The following is a 20510-nucleotide window of genomic DNA, read 5'->3' as shown; positions in this document are numbered from 1 at the left end:
CAGTGTGTTGGATATGACCAGTGTAATAGAGCTCCATCACTCTCATCTGAGACAGCACGGCCTCCCAAAGAGAGACAAATGAGTCCCGTGCTCATTAACAAAAACCCCTCTCTCACACACACACACACACTCTCTCTCTTTAGATGATCTGCGCTGGTCATCATGGAGGCAAACGATTGTTGTCTGCTGCTTTGGGTCGGTCCTTCTCAATTACATGTGTGCTTGTAATATCCATTGACTCTCACATTCCCTCTTGGACATTTTTTAGGGAATAAGGAAATAGTGAGACTTTTAGGTCAGTTATGGAACAAGTAAACTATACAATCAGATGCACTAAATACATTTTTGAAAATATTTTATAGCACAATAAAGGTTGTCGTGCAGTTAGAGTCTGAGAAATCTTTCATTTGACCGTCTCGTCTTATGATTTGGATAAATAACGTTTTTCATTAAATCAAATGCATCTGGTGTAAAATCTAAATAGTGAAGTTAATGTTTCATGTCAACATTATATAAATGAAATATTGGCATAATCATATGTTGAATGAAGATCTCTGGATATTGCATGTTTGGTTTGTTTTGGTCTTTTTTTCCAAACAAAAAAGAAATGGTTCAGAACAATAATGCTGATTTAAAGGGAAAAGACGATGCTGAAGGCTCAAGCTTCACAATTCCTACTTCATAAAAAATAAACTTATGTTCATTTTTAATATAAGGAAAATCATTTTATTGAGACCCCCATGGTCTCTTGACACTGATGACAGATGTGCTCTATTACCTGCTCATAATGCATCAAGTAAAGTAAATCTGCTGAATGTTTAGAAGAGCAAAGACACCTTTAAAAGATCCACAACTGTTTCAAGCAGAAAAAGGAAAATCAATATTTTAGTTTGTGCATTAAAACAAATATTGCAAGATTAATATTTAGTGTAATTTGTAATATCTTGAAATTGAAAATATTCAACAGTGGAATATATATATAAATAATCATCATGTCCTTTTAGATTATCTTTAGTGGAAAACTATCGTAAATCAAGCCATATTATTTTGTATTATTAATTACACTTTATAATTGCATGCTAAATTTATTTTTGTGGATGAGTAAATAAATAAATCAACAAATAAAAATGATTAAATAGTTGCCAATAAGTAATTGCCAGTAGTCACTTTATGCTTTAGGCTAAAAAAAATCTATCAATGAGTTAATCAATAATTAATTAATTCGTTTGCACAAAAACTGAAAGAGAATTTAAGAAGAACAAACATGCATACAATGAATACATTTTCTCCCAATTTTATGCAACCATATTGCACCATATTTATTGTGACGTCGATGTGAATATATCACTCTTCCATTGTGTTCTTGAGCTTATTTATTTCCATCACCGGTTTTTTTTTTCTTCCACAAAGAACTGGGGGAGATTCCGTCTCTAAGGGACAGAAACGCTTTAAGAGCACATGCAAAAATGGTCGAAACAACAAGAACGGCCCGTTAAAACCATACGGGAAATCAGACAACAAATGGCAACACATGCAAAAATTCACAAGACAGCAACTTATAAATACTTATTTTTTTTAAAAAATGTCTCTTTACAGTCTCGTATAGTGCACATGTGTGTCGCACGGACACATTTCATATTTACAAATGTACAAAATAATAAATTAAAAATAAAGAAATTTTAGGGGAGAGAAGGAAAAGAACAAACCTGAAAGTAATGTCGATATTGAACAGCCTATAAAAGTGTCAAATATAGGCTATAATATAATGCTTAACAGGTCATGTGTCAATATACATTCAAATATCATAAACTCTAATTCATATATTCAGAACTGGACGTATATAAACCGACGATCCGTTAAGCATTGTATAAACCTTGAGTTTTTAATTTGCGAAAGTGTTACTTAAAAGTCACTGAATATCCTTCTAGATACTGAAAGGTCTGTGCTTCATGCATCTGTGCCGTGTGACCCCTGACCTGTGGGAATGTGGGTCATGTAAATGTTCGTTTGAGGAGTTCAGGGTCACTTTCATTAGGAGTTCATGGCCTGCTGCCCGGTTCGATCTGTTGGTGCTGACTCCGAACCGCGAACCTGTTGACGTGCACGGGAATGGGCACCACGATTTTGGGGTTCCGGACAGGCTCCCCGGATCTGTTGTTGACGTTCCCGGCTTTGATCCGTTTCCATTTGGCCCTGCGGTTCTGGAACCAGATTTTGACCTGGACCTCGCTGAGTTTGAGCGCGTGCGCGATCTGAGAGCGCTCGGTGAGGGACAGATACTTCTTACAGTGAAACTCCTTCTCGAGTTCCAGCAGCTGTTCGCTAGTGAAAGCAGTCCGCCTCCTCCGGCTCTTTCCCGCCGAGCCGGCCGGCGGTAACGCGTCCTGTGAGCCGCCTTTCAGTTTGCCTTTCTGGGACGCTGAGGCGCAGGTGTTCCCGTCGGAGAAGCTTTCGTTCTCGCTGTCGGCTGAGCTGTCCTCCCTGTCACTGCACGCGGCCTCCGCTGATTTCAGGTCCAGTTTCTCGTCGTCTGAACTGTAGAGTTTGGTTTCGCCTGAAGAGAATGAAAATTAAGATATTTAGCGTTTCAAATAATCTATACAGATTTAGTCCGATATATGTAAAACATTTAAACTCAATTGAAATTTAATTGATGCATTACAGGTGGTTCCAAAGTGACGAAGTGCAGTTAAAAGTTCTTTTTGACAACCTCGAATTAATTATTGATCGAGTCGAAAAAATTCTAATCTAAAAAAAATTGCTTTATGCTCCATTTTAAACTTTAATTGCACAGACATTATTTCATAAATATCCTGAAGCATAATAAAATCTAACAAGAGCATAAAATCATTTTTATAACTTCAGTGAAGGCCTACATATTCAAACCAATGACTTTAGTTGATGCCTTACATTTGTAAAAGCAAATTTAATCTGTAAGTTCGTTGTTTTTGAGGAAGAATATTTATGAAAATGGTGTTTAAACTCAAAAGCTCGAGTAGAAATGACAGTTTGGATGGGAAAATATATTTTTATAGCGTAACGATGAAGTAAAAATAAACAGTGCGCTGAAACTTCACAACAATTGATCATGTTTTCCTATCGATTCGTTTGCTTTGTGATTCAGCTCAAACTCCAACTTTAATATATCTAATTTTGCAAGCTATTTAGAAATATCACAAAACATATAGCCTAATTAGGCTATAATTGTTTTGAAACTCACTTGTGCCGGAGTGAGGCCTGTGCCGCCTGACTACAAATCAAACGGATGTTTTCAAGCTTAAATGTGTTGACATCTATTTCAATAATTTTATGATGTCCCTAAGAATATGATAAATGTCTAAAACATGTGACATAGGTGAATATTCATTCGAAAGCCAATTCAAAAATGTATCATTTTTAACGTACATTCATATCATAAAAATACATGAGACCAAATGACATGAAGTTTCATGACATTTCTGACAGTTTGAATGTACATCAATTTTTTTTTAACCATTAGCCTATATAATGCAGTGTTTGTTGATGACATTAAAGAAAGTTTTCAATGAAGTTCAACACTGTTTAAAAAACAAAAAAACAAAAATCTATTTTACACGCATTTTTGTTCACCAAAAGAGCACCAAGAACCATTTTTATTGTGTAGGGGTTTTTTTGGAGGTAAAATAAATATTTTTTTTAATATTTAGCAGCATTTTGGTTTATGGGTTGTAACTCGCCAGTATTTTCTAAAGGTCTAAAGAATTAAAGTTTGTTTTAGAACTTTTGGCGTCAGACTGCGAAACCCTTTTGATTCTAATCAGAACTTTTAAATTTGTGAATGTTCGAAGTTTTTGTGCTCGTATTTAATCCACCTGTCAGTCAGTGAGAGTTTGTCTCCGGTGCTCACCTGCGACCGCCTGAAAAGTTTCCGTGAAATTGAGGAGTTCGGAGCCCTTGAGCTCGTCATGCGGGCTCTCCTGCCGGTTCATCCCCGTCCCGTCCGCGCCTAACCGCGGTCCTGGGATCTCCTGCGGGGGATAGAAACTATCTGGAGGGTCCGAGAAACTGGGCAGGGTGGTGGTGAGCGCCACCATGGAGGGCATCCCCTGCCCCAAACCTGCACAAAAAGTGTTGGTCAGACGCCCCGCGAACGATGCCAACGGTGCCAAGGGAGGGATACCCGACGGTAATGACGAATGAGACAGGGCTTGTGGAATCATAAGCGGTCGGTACGGCATAAACATCGGGTAGCCCGTGTAGAGCAGGTGGCCCGGCCGGGGCTGTGGAGTGCCAATCAAAGAATCAATGGAAAACGCCGTGCCCGGACCGCTCGGTCTCTGCATGGTGAACTGAGCGCGGTCTGGTCGTATAAATCCCGTGCAGTGGCCTTCTGAGACAAATCACCCAAATGTGGTCCACGGTTATCCTGTAGGGTCCTCGCCGTCCAACTGACTGAGACCTGATGCGTTTTTTTGTGTGGAGCTCTCAGTGTCTCAGCCTCTATTTGTCACATACTGAGACATAAACACACACACACCCCTCTCTCACACTCTCTCGCGCGCGCGCTCTCGCACTCTCTCTCTCTCTCTCTTTCTCTCGGTTATCATCAATACAAGAGGATAGAAGGGGGAGTTGCCCTGGAGACTCATCCATCTTCCTCAAATTACGCTTCATTTCCTTATTCAGTCCCTGACTTTTTAGGCCGCCTAGAGAGAGGGGGGGTAGTTTCCCAGTGGGTCAAGTCCCCTCCTCTGGAAAGCGAATGTGAGGGGACTGCGCTGACCACACCAACCCAATCAACTATTATTAATTTTGATTGATGATAAGTAATTACTTTGTATTCAAGGGAAGATATATAACAACGGTTCTTTTGTTGATTCTTTTAGAGGCCGATGGCATCGGAGTCGTGAGGGCGGAGAGGCAGATGTTTCGACCCTCTTGTGAGAGAGAGTCTTTTCTATTCTCTTCGGAGAAAGAGTGAATCTGGCCGACAATTATCCCCAAGAGAGAGATTTTACTGATGAAATGACGTTTGAATGTGGAGATCTGTGTGAACACTTTACTGATATAGAATAGGGAAGTATTAGGTTATCAGATATGGGTGTAAATATGCTATATCTGTTCAAAGATGGATTTTCTAGACGACTGAGCAATTTCTTAATCTATTTGAAAGAAAAACGTCAAGTTCTTATGTGTAGGCTAATCCTTATAGGCTACATTACCTAGGCTAGCCTACTTTAACAAAAATGTAGCCTTTTTGTCAAAATGTCTTTTTTTAAACAAACTCCATGACTTTTTAGTCACGAATAGAGTGCGAATTGTGTGGAAATGTAAAATATATACATTTCAAAAGCGTTTTCAGATAACTTTCAGAAAGTTACATAAGTTCGCTAAATGCTAGCGAAAAGAAATTGCGGTTAGTTCGCCTGAGGGGTAACCATAGTAACAGCAGGCAGCGCGAGCGCTTTCCGTTGGGATCCGGGCGGAACTTCCACAAAACACAAGTAAGCCAACTGTCATTATTTATCACTTTATTCTACATTAATAGGCTATATCGAGAGTATGTATATCACAAAAAGTTTTGTTTAGATGGCTTACGTCATGCCAAGTGTTAGGGCGGCGAAACAACGATTCAGTTGCGCGAGACGATCTCTTCTGAAAATTACTGACAGAAATTCCCTTAAAATGTCGTCCCTGTATAATTCGCACACTGGTCATGAATAACAAGCAGTTTCTTCATTTGACCTCAACAACCCTGCCTTTTTATTTAAAAAATAAATAAATACATATTTATATTTTAAAGTTTAACTTAATGACCTTGACACATAGCCGAGTCTAAAGGGGTCTGTTTTTCCCTCAAGTATTTCAGCCTTTTAAAGATACATTTTTCTTTTTTATGATCTCCGAACATACATCAACTAGGGGGAAAATATAAAAATGACAGTAGTTCATAACTTGAAAACATAATAATCATGTGCATGAAATCCATTGTAATGTAGGCCTATTTTTAAATAACTTAAATAGGCAAAAAAGCGTCATGTACCTTCAGATATTCAGAGGAAAGGTCCTTGATTAATCATACAGATAATTTGACAATATGTTAAGTAGCTACACAGAAAATTAAGAAGGAAAAGACTTTAAGAGAAAAAGTAATCATACTTTCCTTTAATAGTTGAGAATATAATTTAGATTTTAAGAAGAAAAAAAAACGACAAAAGAAAAACAAAGAAAAAGAGGTCTAAAATTGCACCCTCTGAGCGGTTTCTCTTTCCCCGCTAAGCATTAATTTAATCGGAGATCATTTTACCGTTTAAATGCCAATTCACTTCTGATGATGATTAGGCGCTATTGAGTCCTGCGGGGCGCGAGCTCTCCAACTGGCCGTCTGATTGCGCGAGGACATAAACACATCACCTCCGACTCTGATTAGCGATGGAGGACCCACAGATGCTAATTATTCTTATAATTGCAAATGACTCCATTCAGGAGCAGTGCTCTTTGATCTATTGAAACCAGACAGCGTTCTCTCTCTCCCTCTCCCTCTCTCTCTCTCTCACGCTCCTGAATGGGACACAATCAGAGCCCCCCTCCTCTTGGTCATCGTATATGAGACTTTTATCAAAGATCTGTTCGTAGACAATTGCTTTGCACCTTTGTTCTTCACTACATGAAGAAAAAAGCACAAACCATGGCTTTATTATATCTTTGACGCACAATTAATAAATCCAAATAGTGCTAAATGTATTATGTTTGTTACAATGATGAATACAGGTCAAGTGAGACAAGTATTCACTAACTAAACTAATATGGGGTGACATTTGGATCATATATTTTTTTTAAGCAACAGTAGCTAAATTATCAGAAGGTGTCCCACTGTATTCAATCTAAGATAATAATAAAATATAATAATTATTATTATTATTATTTATAATTTGTTCTGAGAAATCTTGAAATCTTGCTTCTGTGTTTTTAAAGAGTCAAGGTGACAGGATCATTAAACACAAGACCCTCACTCACATTGTCACATTCTGCGCTCCGCCTTTACTTGTTGTTTATCATTCAAGCACATGCCTCTCCATAACATAATCACATTCACATAATACTTCCACACAACAACTCATCTCCATAATGCTGCTCTGGAGGAAAAGCCACATGTGGCTGCATGATCCTGTGTCACTCATCTTTCAGACCGGATAACAACCATTAAAAAAACTGACGTGATACTTAACAGTTTAAAAATCATGTATACTATAGTTTTCATCCACATAATGTACAAAGAGAATTGTAATGTTACAGCAAGATTTTCTTATTATTCCTCCGAGAAGATAAAATATGATGCAGAATAGACAAATGAAGATGAAATCACTTATGGTAATGCTGACAAGGATAATGATAGTGATCAAATATAACAAGCTATGTTACCTCCAAGCATATCTGGATATGTATCACAATACAATGTTGTATTGTAAGCGAAGCCTCAGTGTAGGCATTAAATCAAGCACTTTAAATAGTTAAGTTGATAACAATAGAATAGAATAATAGAAGCTTTTCTTCATGAAAAGAAACATTTCATTTAAATGTCAATCAGTTTTTGATGGAAAAATATTTTAAATGCATTTGTGATTGTGTTGTGATTTGCGTAAATTGACTAAAATTAATTACATAATTACAAATACATTTTTAAAAATTTATTTTACAATAAAATTAAAACATTAAAGCATACAGAATGGTTTCAAATATTTTCAGAAACTGTCAATTTTGCACGAATTCCTTATCAGTAAGAACTTTCAAGAAGAGTTCAGATTCCATTTGAGCTCCATGGCGCCCCACTGTGGTTACATGAAATGGTGAAAGTGTGTTTCACTGAATATATGAAGTTAATAAACTGACTTTATGCATCCTTCTCCTGTTTTGTTCCTCATAAAAAAACTTTTTTTTTAAATTCTTTAAAATATATATCAGTAATAGTAAAACACATTTTAAAGTCACCATGACACCAAATAGGCTATTCTTGTTTTGTTTTTTAATCCTATGGAATATTGCGGTATGTATTATAAATGATTTGCCTGTGCACATAATTATTTTTTAAAATTCATATGCCCTCATAATTTTAAATCAAAATAGCTTCCCTTCCCTCTTGCAGCGACATCTCTTCTCTGATGATGTGTTTACTGGCGCGAGGGCGGGGCAACCTGTCACTCACACAAGATCCCCCAATAGAAAACCACAAACATCTAATAATTTCCCCATGGACAAAGTCCCGCCCTACATTTTTTCTTGTTCAAGAAGCGATTTCACTTAGATATATATACGTCATTTTGCCAAGTTGACATGTTCCTGAATCAACATATTTTGTTGATCTTGAAATTTAGATTTGAGAATTGCCCCGCCTCAAAAACCTTTTGCCCCGCCTGTTATTTATTTATTTATTTTTTTGCTTGACAAAATGGTACTCAAACCAGTCAAGTAATTTTAACTTGGGTTTTCTGAATAACAAAGGCATAGCATGCAAATAGTTTTAAGTTAAACAGATTGTTGGCCATTAAGTAAAGTTAACTAAAAAATTTTAGTTAGAGCAACTGTTAGGTTTTACAGTGTGGCTGTTAAACTATAAACTCTCAAATCTGATTGGTTGATTGAAATGTTGATTCAGGAACATGTTGCACTTGGTGAAATCACGTTCACCACATCACAATAGGGTAGAAAAGACTTTCATGCCGACTTTAAACAAAAAACTCGCACACTGGCATTAAGAAGTACCTCCGTTTAATGATTTCCTATAAAATCACCACCTGATCGTATCATCCTTGGTGAAGACAGGACAATTTTCAATCACGAATCCTTCAGAATCACAAAAAATGAAACAAAACTCAATGACTTCATGGTACAAAACTCAATCCCTGCATGCTTGTGTGTTCTACAGTGTCAGGTTTGTGGTCTCTCAGTGCATATGGTCTTTGAATGCCAGCATTATGTAATTTTTAAGAAAGGTTGGCAGACCCAGTTTAGGGATCACCCAGTGCAAGCGACCTTCCAGAAACGCTCGGAGTCTGTGGCGGGCCAGGTGCTGTAGAGATCGAGGAGTTTGGGCCAGAGCAAACAGGGATTCGTAGAATTCCCGGTGTTTCTGTGCGAAAACAAGATATTGAATTCATATGATCTGATTTTGTGAGAAGATTATTTAGAGATTTTGAGTGAAAAAACGTTTTTGGTTTACTTAGTTTTTAGGAGCTTTTAATAAAACTTGCTTTTTAACATTCATTTAAACATTTAATACATTATATTTCTGAAAACATTAAAAAAAAAATCACAAGCTTGACATCATCTGACCTGAAAGACCTCAGGAGGAACAGCTTCTACCCAGGCGTCAGTGATTTTGAGGCGGTCATAGGCGTTGAAGAGCACTTCTATTGTTCGTGGAGATGTGCAGCAATATTTTAACACCTGTGTCAGATATTTTAGAGAGTAAAGCTGTCATATTACAAGAAAAAAAAAAAAAACAAGGAAATGAAACTATCAGAGAAGAATCAAGTCTTGTTTATCTTGTTTATAGCGGTTTTAAATATATTTTAAAATGTAATTTAGCATCATTACTCTAGTCTTCTCAGAAATCATTCTAATATATTCTAAACATTTCTTATTATGATCAATGTTGACAAAGTTGTGCTGCTTAATATTTTTGTGAAAACTGTGATATTTTTTTTTTCTCAGGATACTTTGATGAATAGAAAGTTCAAAAGAACAGCATTTATTTGAAAAAGAAATAATTTATAACATTATGAATGTCTTTACTGTCACTTTTGACCAATTTAATGTATCCTTGCTAAATAAAAATATCATAAATGTTAAAAAAGGGAAATGAAACTATTAAATATGAATAAAGTCTTATTTATCTCTGAAAATAGATCCAAATTTAATGTTCTTCAGAAACCAACAGAATAGATCCCAAGGAATCAAATGGCCAGATCTTGCTTTGCTAATAATAACTTAAAGAAACACTTTCCCAATAAACAAACAGGCTGCATCCGAAATCACATATTTCCCTACTATATAGTATGTGACAAAAGAAGTATGCCCGAATTCACAGTCCTCATAAAAGAGTAGGCTAAAAGTACCTGGATGACCTACTACTTCCGACGAGATTCTGAAATGTGCATATGGACACTTTATTATCCCACGAGGCCACGGAAGAGGATTTGTGAATGGCAGTGAACCGACGCAACTGATGTTGATAGGTCACATGATAATGACAACATGGCGAATGTAGTACATCCAGATTTGGTGGTTGTGAAGTAATTACTTATTCAAAAAAATACCTACTCAAGAGAGTATGTGATTTCAGATGCAGGGAAGCCAGTCATAGATGAGCAGCTTTTTGTCAGTTTCCACCTGGTGCAACAGCCCCACCTGTGTTGTGGAGGTCAAAGGTGGAAAGTTGTATTTTTGGGGGAACATTGCATGGAATAATTAACTACTTGGGCTGATGAACAGATTGGGCCCCCCTCTGGGGGATTGTGGGGAATTTCTGCAATTACTGCTAATTAATCTCCTATTAACATTTGCCTCGTTAAGACTCAGGCAATTTATTTGGCACAAGTGGGACTCATTGGATGCGTGATGTCAAGTGTTTTTAACTGTGCGCTTTTGAAAGACAGAAATAAATTCATCTGAAAGTGATTATTTCTGTATTTGTGACAACTAAACTATCATATGCTGCTGCGGTGAACTTTAATGATGGTTTTGAGTTAATTCATTTCTATATAAATTAGTTGAATAGGATAAATATATCTCGTGTGCTTAAGAAAACTGTAATTTACAGACTGCAGATGGATGTCTTCTTGAGACAAGGGTTCATTCTGTACAAATGGCAAAAAGGTTAGTTCCCAGTTTTACTGTGTATGATTCTTGAAAGAATAATTCTCTCAAAAATGAAAATTCTGTCATTTATTCACCCTCATGCCATTCTATGGCTTTCTTTTTTGAAACTTAAAAGAAGTTTTGGAAGTCAACATTAATTCACTGTATAGACAAAGAAAATCTATACAATTTTTCAAAAATGTCTTTTTTTTGTGTTCCATAGACAAGTCGTGAAAGTGAGTAAATGATGACAGAATTTTCATTTTTGGGTGAAATAACCCTTTAATTTCTTTTTGCAAATCATATTATCAGCAGATTTGCTTCTTAGTAAACATTTCTTAGTATTATCAATGTTGAAAACACTTAATATCATGCTTAATATCTTTGTGGAAACCGTTGATATTTTTTCTCCTTAGGATTCTTCCATGAAACATTATAAATGTCTTTAGTGTCACTTTGTCGAATTGAATGCATCGTTGCTAAATAAAAATATCCTAAAATTGAAAAATATCAGTAGTGTATACCCCTAATAAAAAAAATTGAATCATAATTTGGAACCAATCTTGAGATAATCAGACAAATAAGTCAAAATAAGAATGAAAAAAAAAAAGAACCTAATGGATAAACTGAAATTCTGAAAACGTAAACTGAAAAAAGGCATTTTAGCATATCCAGCATGAATTGGGACAATCAGATAATTATTAAAGTGCCCATATTATGTTATTTAAAAGGTTCCTAATTTTGTTTTAGAGTCTCCTACAATAGGTTTACATGCATCCAAGGTCAACAAACACTTTAATTTTCTCATAATATACATCACCTCATTTCTCAAAGAGTCTGAAAACGGTTTGTTTGAAGATTTGGTCTCTCTAAACCCCTCCTTTCTGAGAGCCTACTCTGCTCTGATTGATCTGTTGTGATTGGTCGACTGTTTACAGCATGTTGGAAACTAAACGGCCTTTACTATATCTGAATTTCAGCTCCGGATCTTCCTCAGTGCTTGATATACAGTGATACGAATGATGGCGTTGGTTTTCTGTATCAATTCCAGCACAAGTCCTCTTTCATGCAAAGTGGATTCGCAGCGCTGAAAACAGCGTCTTCTCAACATGTTAAACTCGAACCAAACTCTTACAGGCCTCAGTTACAACTGCATTGTTTGAGGGCAGGTCAAAGTAGATGTCATTCGTGGGCAGCCAATGAAGACCATAACCTGGCATTATGCAAATATTTTACATTGTTACGTAGGTATGTAAAAGGAAGTGAGATTGCTGATGACTCGTTTCAGCAGTTCAGAATTGATTCTTTCTTTTAGGAGACAATAAGTTTATTTGTCAAGCACTTTGATCTTTAAAATTAATTTTATAAACATTTTAAATTAAAAACATTTTAAGCTATATTATACACTGCATGGAAGGTGATATTCGAAAAAGCTTAACTGGGGCACTTCAAAGGGTTCCAATTTTATTCCTAATAAGATTGGTTCCAAATTAGGATAAACCCCATTAGCATTCCTTGACTAGGGAAGTCCTTGTCCAATCCTGACCTTGGGCAGAGCTCCAGGCCACACCCTGATGGAGCCGTAATTGAGAAGTGCCTGCACGATCCTCTCGGGCTCATGGTCCGTCTTGTAGGCCACCACCTTCAGGATGTTATGCATTGGTGCGTCGCCACCGTAATCCATTTCGTTGACCAAGGCTTTATGCTTAAGCAGTAGGTCCACCACGTCAGGGTTAGCGTTTTTACATGCCATGTGCAGTGGAGTCTGCTTGTCTGCATCACTGGCCTGTACATCGGCCCCAGCAGCCACCAGCATGTGACAAACACGGCTGTAGCGCTGTAGAGATGTGCAGTCCTGTGGCTGGGAGCAGGCGGCATTCAGAGGTGTGTTTCCTTCATTGTTTTGCAGGTTTAGCGCAGCTCCGTGTCGTAGGTAGAGCTCCACGTGACCAGGAAGGCCATGGCGGGCCGCCACATGAAGGGGCGTGTCGTTCTCATCCAAGCTTTGACTGTTGATCAAAGCGCCGAATGCAAGTAGATGTTTGGCACACCTGGAAATACACAAATCTTCAAAAGTCTGGCAATATCACATTCAAAATCTACATTGTCTTCAAGTACACTACCGGACAAAAGTTTGGGGTCAGTAAGACTTTTAATGCTTGTGAAAGAACTCACTTATGCTCACCAAGGCTGAATAATTTTATCCCTTAAAACTCATCTTTTATCACCAAAATGACATTTTTGATGTGTAAAAATCTGCATGCCTTAAAATAGATTGAATGTACACCCTTGCTTCATTTAGGGGCTGTTTACATGACATCAAACTTTTTATGCGTTTTGGCCGTTCATTTACATGACAACGGCTTTTTGGTGGCCTGAAAACTTTTGAAAAAAGGGTTCAAAGTGCAAGTTTTTGAAAACAATACCGTTGTCATCTCCGCGTAAACTGCAAAAACGCGAATCTGTGAAAATGCTGACGGCATGCACATGCGTATTACATGTTGATGCTGCATTCACGCCACCGCGTAATTAAAGGATTAGTCCACTTTTAAATAAACTTTTCCTGATAATTTACTCACCCCCATGTCATCCAAGATGTCCATGTCTTTCTTTCTTCAGTGGAAAAGAAATTAAGGTTTTTGATGAAAACATTCCAGGATTTTTCTCCATATAGTGGACTTCAATGGGCACCAAACAGTTGAAGGTCAAAATTAGTTTCACTGCAGCTTCAAATTGTTCTACACGATCCCAGATGAGAAATAAATGTCTTATATAGTGAAACTATCACTCATTTTCTGAAAAAAAAATTGAAAATTATATAGTTTTAACCATAAATGCTCATCTTGAACTAGCTCTCTTCTTCTTCTCTATTTGAATTCCAGCAGTGTAGGCACTGCTAAGTGTATTACTGCCCTCCACAGGTCAAAGTTTGAACTAATTGTTATATACTATTGAACTAGCATATTGCATATAAAATGTAGTTCAAAACTTTGACCTGTGGAGGGCAGTATTACGCTTAGCAGCGTCTATACTGTCGGAATTCTAATAGAGAAGAAGAAGAAGAGAGCTAGTTCAAGATGAGCATTTATGGTTAAAAGTCCATTTTTTTTCAGAAAATAAGTGATAGTTTCACTATATAAGACACTTATTTCTCATCTGGGATCGTGTAGAACAATTTGAAGCTACAATGAAACTAATTTTGACCTTCAACTGTTTGGTGCCCATTGAAGTCTACTATAAGGAGAAAAATCCTGGAATGTTTTCATCAAAAACCTTAATTTCTTTTCGACTGAAGAAAGAAAGACATGAACATCTTGGATGACATGGGGGTGAGTAAATTATCAGGAAAAGTGTATTTAAAAGTGGACTAATCCTTTAACATAATCTTGAGATGACGGCACGTGACGTTATATTCGGAGATGTTCACGTCCTCGAAATGGGAATTATGCTTTTCTATGGCACCATGATCAGCGCCTAAATGAATCTACAGCGGTCAGGTGGTACAGCGGCCACATGGTACACGTGGGAGCTTTGAGAAAACTCCCAGTAATTACGAGCTCTACGAGGATGTAAACGAGCCAGAATTACAATATGGCGTGAACGCACCTTTAGTCTATCCACCTTATTGGTGGATACCCGATTTATTAGCCGCTATAGGGAAATAATGAGAAGAATATCAAAGTGCAGTAAACTATAAAAATAAGGTGGATAGGCTTGTGCGTTTGGCGCATAATCTTTCTTTACAAAGTGACATCGCCAACTACTTGTCTGGCATGCGTAATACAGCATTTTTAGTCATTTTCGCGGATCTGTGTGAACAGGGATAGTTTTGATAACGTTGTCATCTGTACAAAGAAAAATTTTTTTAAATTAATTTTTAGTACATTGTTGTCATGTAAACGTACCCTAAGTGTACGCGGATCTATGAATATGCTAATTAGCCCCGCCTCCACTCATTCGCACAAGCCCAGAGATCCACTCGGATATGCTAAAGTCCGCCGGCATGTTGACATGATTGGTTACAAGGTAGTTTATGACGTAAGAAACACCAGCGATTTTGAATCGCGTTTTGAAAATGTCTTTAGATCGCTGCAGTTTTAAAGAGAAAATACTCAGCAATGGTGTTGACTAATGAATTGCACGTGGTTTGTCGTAAAGCACATTAAAAACATCACATAGAAGTATAAACAATATTAAAAAATTGATTCACGGTTTCCTCACAAGCATTGATTTCTGAAGGATCATGTGACACTAAAGACTGGAGTAATGATGTTGAAAATTCACCTTTGCATCAAAGGGATAATTTACATTTTAAAATATATTTAAATAGAAAATGGTAGTTTTAAATTGTAATAATATTTCACAATTTTTCTGTTTTTACTATATTTTTAATCAAATAAATGCAGCCTTGGTGAGCATCAGAGACTTCTTTCAAAAACAAACAAAAATCGTAATTATTCCAAACTTTTGAGCAGTGGTGTACCTTCATTTCAAGTGTCAATCTGACAATCATTTGAAATCGCAAAGTTCACCACAGGATTTCCTGTAATCACAGCACTGAACGAGCACTTACTCAAGGGAGTCGAGTTCAGTGCACACGTGCAGGGGCATCTGCCCGTCTTCATTGGTTGCGTTGGCATTGGCTCCGTACTGCAGCAACAGCTTGGCGCACTCAGGCTGGCACTCCTCACAGGCCTCATGCAGGGCAGTGTTGCCCCCAGGTGCCAGGTCCACTCGAGCGCCCCTCAGGAGGAGATGCCGCAGACATTCGGTGAAACCCCGGCCAGCGGTGATGTGCAGTGGCGTGGTCAGCTCTTGTTCATACGTCAGTGACCACAGTCCTGAACAAAAGAGCACGATAATGAGATTATCTGAAGATTCTGATGTTCAATATTGCAGTTAATTTTCAACTGTACAGTAGATCAGGAAATCATGAACATGACTGGAGATTTTGAAGATTTAAAGCATTTTTGCTCAGTTTGTGTGGATGCCAACCAAAGTGCCAGCATACAGTAACGCCTCTGACACTTACAGTGTGTTCTTCTTATAGACTAATAAGTTAGCAGATGTCATGATGGACATGAGCAGACAATCTCATCCAGTTTCATTACTTGTAAAATGAGTGCGGAAAGTCAGTTCATGATGTATCACACCAAGAAAAGTAGATTTTTAGATCATTTTTTTGTGATCAGTATTTTATCAAGTTTCAAGGGAACAAACATAAACACAAACTCATAAAAAGACCTCGAAACAACCTCAAAGACACAGTCGGGGTGTCTGCAATAAGAAGAGAGCAATCTATGTGTAACCAGAACACATAGGGGAACAAATAACTATGACAGCAGGCGAGTCTGACGTGGAAATACTGGAAATGAAGATGCGCTATAGTGTGGCAAAGTTTGAGCACTTGTGTATGTGCACAGGAATGTATACATTGCTGTGATACTTAGACACAACACATGACAAAATGATCTTTGAGAACAGAAATTATTCATTATTAAATTATTTAATAAATTATTTTGTCCACACTTGAAGCTATATTCTGTGCTAGTGATTTATTCTGGGTAGTCAGGTTTTTAGATTTCATACTGTATGCATGCAAACCCTGGGATAACATTCTTGATTGCATATTTATAAGATTATTTTATCAGTCTGTACAAATGTCGCCACATACTGTAAATGTGTTCTGTCTCAAGTGTGAAACATTGTAAAAATAATATTCTCTTCATCATTCCAGATGACATTGTTTCCCCTCAGAAGCTGAAACAGTTTCACAATGCAGTAATTTCTGCGATGATTCAAAGCTCATACCTTAAAGCGGAACTAAGTAAGATTTGCGAAGCTCCCCCTACAGGTTCCTTCAATGAATCACACTGTCGTAAATACTCCAAGCGCAGCTCTGGACTACAACGACTACAACGCTCACCAGCGCAGTAGTTTTGCAAATACAGTACAAGAAATTTTGATGGAGGTGGGTAATTTTCGAAATTGTCTTATAAAGTGAGGTCGCTATGTGTATATTGAATTGCCGTAAAGCATTTTGTCACTCTCGCGTGAACGTGAACATGAGGCGAGATTGTGTCGGGTCGCGCAGCTCAACTTGCAAGTGCTGTTTTCTGGCGTAGACGTGCCAGAGGGGGTTAGTGCACAATTCAATTAACCAACGGAACGACTTAAACTATTTATGAAGGTAAAAAAAGTTACTTAGTTCTGCTTTAAATATTTAGTGACGCAAGCATTGTCTGTGGCTAAACAACTATTGTGTGACATTCTAGTACACCTTTGACATCACAATTTTGGATGCTAACCCAAACTCAGGAGGTCTGAAAGTGTGCTAAACCACATTCAAAATTACAAGTGTAAAAGGCCTCAACCTGGAGTTAAAATTGACATTTAAAGGGGTCTTGATTAGGATTTCACTTTAACTTTAGTTAGTGTGTAATGTTGCTGTTTGAGCATAAACAACATCTGCAAAGTTACGAAGCTCAAAGGTCAATGCAAAGGGAGATATTTTCTTTTACAGAAATCACTTTTTAAGGACTACAACAAACGGCTGGTAGGGACTACAACAAGCTTCTTCCTGGGTCAGTGACATCACAAACCCCAAAATTTACACAAACCCTGCCCCTGAAGACATGCAACAAAGGGGGTGAGTCCATGTTGGGCTGCTTTAGAGAAGAGGAAGAGTTGTTGTAGTAGAGTGTTGTTGCCATGCCGTCATTTTACGCCGGACTGCTTCACAAACGATGGTCATTTCAACGCTGGATTTGCACAAAAGATTAACATGACGGCACATGCTAGTCGATGAGTTGAATCAACTCCACAGCAACTACATATATTTATCCACTAACCATTCAGAAACATCCAGTTTCATTCTAAAAGTTGTAACTTTTCCTGAGTCTCTCCATCAGTGTCGACTCCGGTTTGAACAATGTAAGGCTGAACACTGTTACTGACAATCCTCATTTTGGCTGCGTGAGATTCTCCAGCTTTGTTGTTGTTGAGCAACCAAAACGTGAGCTGTTTTTATTAATATTTTGAGTTACTTTTACTTATTTTTATATCTAAAGTTTAAATAATTTGTGTATTTTTGTCATTTTTATTAGTTCTTTTTTTTTTTTTTTTTAAATATGACTATATAGTTTTGATTATATATAATTCAGTTGTGGTAAAATGTTTAGCAATTGTGTTGTTTTATGGCAGGAACACACCAAGCAGTTTTTCTTCGTCAGCCGACTAAGTTTTCTCAGTGTGTTCCGCACCGTCGGCTGAAGTTGGTCCTCGTCTGCTTTTTTTCTGCCGATTCGAAATGTTGAATTGGCGTCGGAGCTCGTCGGTCCGTCAGGCCATCTGATCATTCTGATTGGCTGTTCAGCTACTGCTGCCTGCTGGTTCGGAAAGGCATTTCATCTCACGCAGGCGCAGAACTGACGTGCTACTTGGCCGTCGGCTGTTTAGCGTCGGTTTGGTGTGTCAGGACAACTTTGGACACAGGCGCTGCCGACGCGAGCCAACCCCGCAGTGTGCTTTCGTCGCCACTAGTTCGTCAGCGTCGGCTTGGTGTGTTCTGGCCTTTAAGTATGCTGAACATGCAGCAAGAATTATTTTGTTCCAGTGTATAGCAATATCATTTTATATATATTACAACAAACACCAAACATAATTTCATATCATTTTGTGTCCCTGTAACATACTTAGCCCTCTGTAGTTGAACCTGAAGTTCTTCCACTCCTCTATGTTGCTGGTGTCATATATGGCATCAATGAGATAGGCATATTCTGGGTCATCGATGATACTAATAACAGTGATGTCATCTCCGACCAGAAGCGCATTCCAGAACTGGAGGATAATTCCTGACGCTTGAGCCGTTGCGATCACGTCGCTGCGATATTTCTTTTGTTTGCGAAATTTAATCTTCGGCCCCATGAGTGAGGTAAAGCAAGGAGCAGGTACGAATCCAGCTTCCACTCGTGTTGATTGTCTGGGTTGCTTTTCAGACAGGGCACAATGTTGTAGATGTTTGCCCTGAATAAGTTTGGTTAGTCTGATGCCTGTTTATAGAAAGGGGCTATTTAAAGGACGCCTGGCATGACCTTTAGAACGGTCCAGAAACCTGAGGCTGTCTGGCCAATCTGCGAAGTAATCAGTTCAAGTAATCGTGACAATCGAATCAGATCTCTTGGGGGCTACTGAAATACTCTAAGCTCTAGAAGACAAAGTTGAGCTTGACAACAACTCAAACAGCTTGCTCTTACCTCTCACTTTTCCATTTCCGACCCAGCGCATGTCTCCTCCCTGTGGCTGGATGAGCAGGTCTGAAGGAAAGCCTTTGGAGAAGAGCTCTTTCACGGCCTCTACATTTCCAGTGTACAGGGCGTTTTGAACAACAAGGTCTCGGCACACCATAGGAGGGTTTCCCACGGTCTGCCTTGAAGACGTCCCTCGGTCCCGGGCTTCTTTCCTCAGCAGGTACCCACTGAGAACCGGGGCAGCCAGTCTCATCTGGTGCCTCTCCTGCTCTAAAGAGCGCAGAGAGCTTGGATTGTACATGGGAGTCCTTCTAGACATGTCTATACAATCTTCACACCAGCTTCTTTTGGTCTAGACACTAAAAGGCCTGGGATCTTTTAAATGGCCTTCTGCTTAGTGGTCTTGTTTTGATATCTGAGTAGGAACTTGGCCACGTGCAATCGGGACTATTTTTACAGTGTCACATGGGTGGGACATAACTTTACAGTTTATGTTCGCTACAGAGAGAAGCCAGTGACTCATTGTTTATCTCAAAACAGCTTTTACCAGCAGGTCAGCTCTGCCTTGTTTTTGGATTAATATATACACTCTTAAGGGCTTCATAAACTCATAATTATATTATATATTCATAAATTATGAAGCCTAAATTAGGAATCCAGTGACATTAAAAACAATTGAATTTATTTTTGCAATGCTTTTCAACCTTTACTTATCTATCTGTCATTCTTGAGAAAAAAATCTATCTATCTATCTATCTATCTATCTATCTATCTATCTATCTATCTATCTATCTATCTATCTATCTATCTATCTATCTATCTGTCTGTCTGTCTGTCTGTCTGTCTATCATTCTATCTGTCTGATTCTTATCTATCTATCTATCTATCTATCTATCTATCTATCTATCTATCTATCTATCTATCTATCTATCTATCTGTCTGTCTATCATTCTATCTATCTGTCTGATTCTATCTATCTGTCTTATACTATCTCTCTATCTATCTGTCTGTCTGTCTGTCTGTCTCGTGCTATCTATCTATCTATCTATCTATCTATCTATCTATCTATCTATCTATCTATCTATCTGTCTGTCTGTCTGTCTGTCTATCTATCTATCTGTCTGTCTATCATTCTGTCTGATTCTATCTATCTATCTATCTATCTATCTATCTATCTGTCTGTCTATCATTCTATCTATCTGTCTGATTCTATCTATCTGTCTTATACTATCTCTCTATCTATCTGTCTGTCTGTCTGTCTGTCTCGTGCTATCTATCTATCTATCTATCTATCTATCTATCTATCTATCTATCTATCTATCTATCTATCTATCTATCTGTCTGTCTGTCTGTCTGTCTGTCTGTCTATCTATCTATCTATCTATCTATCTATCTATCTATCATCTGTCTGTCTGTCTGTCTGTC

The 20510-nt window shown here is 37.9% G+C and overlaps 2 protein-coding genes across 3 annotated transcripts; both read right to left on the bottom strand.

Annotated features, from left to right (window-relative positions):
• Window positions 1-703: 703 nt before the first annotated feature.
• On the bottom strand, window positions 704-8026 carry gbx1 (gastrulation brain homeobox 1). The gene is made up of 2 exons (XM_048175363.1): window positions 3887-8026; window positions 704-2554 (listed from the first exon to the last, which is right to left on the bottom strand). The coding sequence occupies exons 1-2, from the start codon at window positions 4320-4322 to the stop codon at window positions 2040-2042; spliced, it is 951 nt and encodes a 316-aa protein (XP_048031320.1). The 5' UTR covers window positions 4323-8026; the 3' UTR covers window positions 704-2039.
• Window positions 8027-8728: 702 nt separating this feature from the next.
• asb10 (ankyrin repeat and SOCS box containing 10) lies at window positions 8729-19686 on the bottom strand. 2 transcript variants are annotated; one of them, XM_048175453.1, is made up of 5 exons: window positions 19092-19686; window positions 15410-15677; window positions 12383-12887; window positions 9310-9423; window positions 8729-9106 (listed from the first exon to the last, which is right to left on the bottom strand). In XM_048175453.1, exons 1-5 carry the CDS (start codon window positions 19402-19404, stop codon window positions 8921-8923), a joined length of 1386 nt encoding a protein of 461 aa, XP_048031410.1. In that variant the 5' UTR covers window positions 19405-19686; the 3' UTR covers window positions 8729-8920. The 2 variants fall into 2 exon arrangements, with proteins under 2 accessions (XP_048031410.1, XP_048031411.1); XM_048175454.1 differs by lacking the exon at window positions 19092-19686 and adding an exon at window positions 18531-19021.
• Window positions 19687-20510: the final 824 nt, after the last annotated feature.

The sequence above is a fragment of the Megalobrama amblycephala genome, linkage group LG22 (assembly GCF_018812025.1).
Source record: "Megalobrama amblycephala isolate DHTTF-2021 linkage group LG22, ASM1881202v1, whole genome shotgun sequence".
Classification (NCBI taxonomy): Eukaryota; Metazoa; Chordata; class Actinopteri; order Cypriniformes; family Xenocyprididae; genus Megalobrama; species Megalobrama amblycephala.
The sequence above is the reverse complement of the archived record's forward strand: the minus strand, read 5'-3'. Positions and strand labels throughout refer to the sequence as shown.